The following is a 6,108-nucleotide window of genomic DNA, read 5'->3' as shown; positions in this document are numbered from 1 at the left end:
AAAAAAAAAAAAAAAAAAAAAGAAATAAGTAGCAGTGGGAAAAGACAGTAGCTAGTGATGTCCCAAGTTTACTGCAAACCCTTTATGATGTATCTAACTAGTGATAGCCAGAGGATATACATGTAGAAGTAAGGATATAAAACAGTAACAATTATATAAAACATCTTCTGTCAGAGACAGAAAAATAAATTAGGAGAATTTATTAGAAAAAAGTAGGGGAGAGCTAAAAAAAATGTAATAGCATGGAATGCAAAAATAGGGTCATAGAAATAAGAGGGGTAAACAGTGTCAAATACTGCTGAATAAAATAAGGACTAAAAGGTGCCCATTGCATTGTTTGAAAGACATTGTTAATTTTGATGAGAAATTTCCCTACTTGTTGAAAGCAAACTAGATTTCATAGTAGCTTGCAGAACAGATTGAATGAGAAGAGGTTGAGCATGGCTATATTTCCCCCCAGCATTTAGTTTTGGTCAAGGAAGGGAATTCACATTCAAGAAAAAGTTGAACATATTTGTATGATGGTAGGAAGGCATTACTGGAAAGGAGATTGAAAAATTAAGAGAAAATAATTGAACAACTGCTCAGAGGTGAATGGGATCAGGAGAGGATAGATGGATTAGATTTGGATATGATGGCCTATTACTGTAGGTAATTTTATAGATGAAAGGCAGAAAATTGGGGGAAGCTTTTGTTGTGTGACAGGAAACAGTACAGTGAAAATGCATTTGAGAGGGAATACTATAAGAAGCCTGAGAAGAAATCAAAGTTCTAGTACTTGATTAGGGGAGTGAGAGAAGTACTATTTTGTTTTGTTTTGTATTCCTTTTTAATAAAATAGCTGGTCTGAAGTAAGTTATGAGAAAATTCACACACATGGCTGCAGTTAAAAAACTAGACAGTTGAGAGAAAAGAGGGCTGTGACAAGAAAAGAACTTTTTTACAGTCAAATAAGAATTTTGTAGTGATTGAATCTTCTAGTTGAATTAGGAGACAGGCAGCCCAAGCTGGAAAATCAGGAAAGAAGTCAGAGTCAGGCCTAATCAATATATATTAAGGGTCTTGTAAGCCACTCTTTTGTGTTGTACACCATTATCATATCTTTTCTTCAATGTATGCAAGATTTTTATTTCTCAGATGTAATATAAATTGTCAGTTGAAAAAAGATGAACTTTGGGTTACATATAAGTAGAGGGTAAGAATCATTTGTACTTAAAGAATGTGCTGTGATTTATTGTGAAGTCAAGCTACCACAGATTGCTTTTTTCTTCCTTTAACTATGATCATGTTTTATATTTACTTTATACAGTGTCTCAAGATCTTAGACTGTCCCTTCAAACCTTTATTTATTTATTTATTTATTTTTGTCTTTTTGAGATAGGTCTCGCTATGCAGTTCAGGCTGGCCTTGAGCTCACTTTGTAGCCCAGGCTGGACTTGAACTCGCAACAATCCTCCTGTCTCAGCCTCCCAAGTGCTGGGATTACAGGCATGTACCACCATGCCTGGCTACAACCCTTTTTTAAAAAAGAGCTATGTTATCTGTTCATGTTATGTGCTCTTTATTGAATATTTTATCATATTTTCTTTACCCATTTTTTTTCTCAACAACTTCCATTTGGTAGGGGCTTCATGTGTTATCTTTGAGTCTTCATTCACTGCAGATTACTTGGAATGCTTCTGATAGTGAATAAATTCATATCAATGAATAAATCGTAGCTTACCCTTGTTCCTTCTCTTTTACCTTTCTGAGGTTCCACTTTTGTGTTCCTTTCTGTGAATTATTTGATCTGCTTATATTCCACTAGTGCATTCTCATTTTAAATTCTCCTGAATTTAATCCCACCACTATGTGTTTTATCTTTGTTTACCCATTTTATCTAGTATAATTCAGTATTGATTTGACAGCCCTTTCTCCTAACTCTACTTGCTCCTCTATTTCATTCTTCATACCCGTCTCCAAAAATCCAGTTCATCAGATAACTTAACATTAAATAATAATATTTGGTTGGGTATGGTTGAAATACACCTATAATCCCAATTACTTGAGGGTTGAGACAAGAGGATCTCTTGAGCCCTGGAGTTCAAGGACAAGCCTGGGCAGTGTAACAAGACCTTGTCTCTTAATAATAATAATAATACTATTATTATTATAATTGTAATATTTATGCAGCTTATATTCTTTGATACTTACTACTCTATTTTTTTGCAGGGGGGTGGGGTACCAGGAATCAAACTCAGGACCTTGCACTTGCTAGACAGGCACTTCTGCTGCTGAGCTATATCCCGGCGAGAGTTACTATTCTAAATGGTTAATGTGTATGAACTAATTTAATTCTCACAACAATGCAGTGAGTAGTAAACTATTTTATAGGTCTAATAGGTTAATTTATTTAGCTTATTTTTCTGATAGTTCTTGCCATTAAAGAGGTTGGCTGATGTTTGTATTTCAGATGTTTTGAACAGAGATAAGGATGAAGAGCCAACTGTGAAACAAGAAATTGAAGAACTTGAGGAAGAAGTGGAACCACAGGGTGTTATAGTTACAAGAATCAAAAGTGAAATTGACCAGGATCCCATGGGTAGGGAAACTTTTGAACTTGTTGGTAGGTTAGATAAACAGAGAGGGATCTTCTTGTGGGAAATACCACGGGAATCTTTGACTCAGGAACAGAAAATGTTCAGAGGAAACACTAACATCCGGAAGAGATCAAACACAGAAGAGAAATGCCATAAATGTGAAGAATGTGGAAAGGGTTTTGTTCGTAAGGCCCATTTCATTCAACATCAAAGGGTTCATACTGGTGAGAAGCCTTTTCAGTGCAATGAATGTGGAAAAAGTTTTAGTCGTAGTTCATTTGTTATTGAACATCAGAGGATTCACACTGGTGAGAGGCCCTATGAGTGTAATTACTGTGGCAAAACCTTTAGTGTGAGCTCTACCCTTATTAGACATCAGAGAATCCACACTGGAGAAAGGCCTTATCAGTGTAATCAATGTAAACAGAGCTTCAGCCAGAGAAGGAGCCTTGTTAAACATCAAAGGATTCACACAGGTGAGAAACCTCATAAATGTAGTGACTGTGGGAAAGCCTTCAGTTGGAAGTCACACCTTATCGAGCATCAGAGAACTCACACTGGTGAGAAACCCTATCATTGTACCAAATGCAAGAAAAGCTTTAGTCGAAATTCATTGCTTGTTGAACATCAGAGAATTCACACTGGGGAAAGACCCCATAAATGTGGTGAATGTGGGAAAGCCTTTAGGTTAAGTACATATCTTATACAACACCAAAAAATCCACACTGGTGAGAAACCTTTTCTTTGTGTTGAATGTGGAAAAAGCTTCAGTCGAAGTTCATTCCTTATTGAACATCAGAGGATCCATACTGGTGAACGACCATATCAGTGCAAAGAGTGTGGGAAAAGTTTCAGTCAACTTTGCAATCTCACGCGTCATCAGAGAATTCACACAGGGGACAAACCTCATAAATGTGAGGAATGTGGAAAAGCCTTCAGTAGGAGCTCAGGTCTCATTCAGCATCAGAGAATCCACACTAGGGAAAAGACTTATCCATACAATGAAACTAAAGAAAGTTTTGATCCAAATTGCAGTCTTGTTATACAGCAAGAGGTCTACCCTAAGGAAAAATCATACAAATGCGATGAATGTGGAAAAACTTTCAGTGTTAGTGCTCACCTTGTACAACATCAAAGAATCCATACTGGTGAAAAGCCCTACCTATGTACTGTTTGTGGGAAAAGCTTCAGTCGAAGCTCATTTCTTATTGAACATCAGAGAATCCACACTGGTGAGAGACCTTATCTGTGCAGACAGTGTGGCAAAAGTTTTAGTCAACTTTGTAATCTTATCCGACATCAGGGTGTTCACACAGGTAATAAGCCTCATAAGTGTGAGGAATGTGGAAAGGCCTTTAGCCGAAACTCAGGTCTTATTCAGCATCAGAGAATACACACAGGAGAGAAACCTTATAAGTGTGAGAAATGTGACAAAAGTTTCAGTCAACAGCGCAGCCTTGTCAACCATCAGAAGATCCATGCAGAGATCAAAACCCAAGAAACCCATGAATGTGATGCTTGTGGTGAAGCCTTCAATTGCCATATTTCTCTTATTCAGCATCAAAAATTGCATACTGCATGGATGCAGTAAATGTAGAGAAATATGTAGGCTCAATTTGAGACTAGCTATCCAAGGACAGTTTTTGTATGGTTAAATGTGAGTTAGATTTAGTGATAAATTGTCCTTGGCCTAAAGCACATGGTTTCTAAAGATGGTGAATCGTTGACAACTGTCCATGGGCAGTTGACTTTCAAGTGTTTTTGTGACCCTGGAGAAAGACTAATTAAACATCTTTCTAGCAAGTCTTTTAGCAGAGAAGTTGAATCTAGGTGCAGATCATATAGAAGTGCTCTGAAGGACAGTTAAATTAGTGCAAGGGAACTGAGAACAAGGGCACTAATGTTAAAAAAGTAAGAATGAGTTCTTTGCCACCTTCTCATGGCAGTCCTTTCCGTTCTCTGGTAATGTTTGGCTATGCATGTCAGAGCCCAATGATCAAGCATACATAAGTTGTCAAAATCCAGATGTCATTGAGACCAGTATACAAAGATTTTTTATTGGTAAGTCAGCTGTTGGACATGAGTTAATGAAAGGCTATTTCAATACCTAGTGATTCTCAGATCAGTGAAATGAGTGAACCATTAACTCTGTATATAAAGATTATGTGACTAATTAACCTATGAAAGGTGTTGCCAAGGAATCTTTGGGAGTGCCTTTCCGCCTCACAAGATGGGCCAAAAAATGTGGAAGAAAATATTCTTTGATGCCATCCCATCTGTAAAAGATATTTGTAAAACTAGATGATAATGCTCATTCCTGCTCTACCAGGATCATGTGAAAGTATGCATATTTTGATTACCAATAATTGGAAATTAAAAGACCTGGAGTTTATGCTAGGAAGCTGAAATATTTTGGTATTGCTTGGGGTTTTATGGTAACTAGATTTTGCATGCAATTTTAAAGGCTTTATTTCTGATTCTAGGGCTTCCCTTAGTTCATGGTGGTTATAAACTTATTAAGCATCTGTTTTAATTATTAAAACCCATTTTGTTTTTTGCTTTGTGTAAGAGTTTTTGTTATAGTATAAAATCAGTCCTCTTGAATACTATTTTTAAAATTAGAATCAAAGATTTGAAGGAGATTACACTCACTTGTGCTTGTGCCTAGTTAACATTTTCTGGACTATTTTAAAATCAGATTAATTACAGGTTCTTTAGTTTCTGAGTATAGAGTTCCAATTCATTGGAACTCCTTAATTCTAACTTGCTGGTAGTTTGAGCTAATGATCTTTTTTGTATGCTGTAGTGATTCTAAAAATCACCTTCAAACCTCCATCTTGTCATATCTGAATGTCACATGTTTGTGGGTGTGTGCATACATGTAAATGTGAAGGTTATGCATATGTAAAAATATACCCATCTTTGTCCACTCCTTTTGTCGGGTACTCATATTGTACAAAGTTTGTTACCCAATGAAAAGAGTTTTTTAAAATACTACCTGATTCAACAAGATTATAGAGTTATACCATTGGTTCCCAGCCCAGAGTTTCAACTAATAATAAGATTCTTAGACTTGCTGTCAATTTTTGTTTGTTTGTTTGAAACAGGGTCTCTCTTCAGTTCAGGCTAGGCTTGAACTCACTTTGTAGCCCAGGCTGGCCTCAAACTCATAACAATCCTTGTACCTCAGCCTTCCAAGTGTGACTTGTTCTCACTGTTAAAAAAAAAAAAAAAAAAAAAAATGCAGGTCGGGATATAGCTCAGCAGCACGGCATCTACCTGGCAAGTGCAAAGTCCTGAGTTCAATTCCCATACCAAAAAAAAAAAAAAATTAAAAACATGTTTTTATTGAAAGCACATTAAAACATTTCTCTGCTTTTCACTGAATTTACTGTTTCAGTTATAGAGCTGTGATGGCAAGTTGCAACCCCAGATCCACTTATTGCAGAGTGCCAGCACTGCAATTAAACATGAAGTCTGAAGTTTTAGTTTAGAAAAAAATAACTCATGCATTAGCAAATTTTATCTT

General features: G+C 36.4%; 1 protein-coding gene across 3 annotated transcripts in view; it reads left to right on the top strand.

Moving 5' to 3' along the window:
* Znf189 (zinc finger protein 189) overlaps nt 1–5,139 on the top strand; it is a 12,538-nt gene extending 7,399 nt beyond the window's left edge. For all 3 annotated transcript variants that reach the window (XM_005382796.2, XM_005382798.2, XM_005382797.2), the window contains exon 3: nt 2,453–5,139. In XM_005382796.2, coding sequence (XP_005382853.1) covers nt 2,453–4,170 — 1,718 coding nt within the window. In that variant the 3' untranslated portion in view covers nt 4,171–5,139. The remainder of the gene's footprint in view (nt 1–2,452) is intronic.
* The last annotated feature ends 969 nt before the right edge of the window (nt 5,140–6,108 follow it).

The sequence above is a fragment of the Chinchilla lanigera genome, unplaced genomic scaffold (assembly GCF_000276665.1).
Source record: "Chinchilla lanigera isolate Chin_1 unplaced genomic scaffold, ChiLan1.0 scaffold00018, whole genome shotgun sequence".
NCBI lineage: Eukaryota > Metazoa > Chordata > Mammalia > Rodentia > Chinchillidae > Chinchilla > Chinchilla lanigera.
Note: the sequence above shows the minus strand (reverse complement) of the source record. Positions and strands in the feature narration are given on the sequence as shown.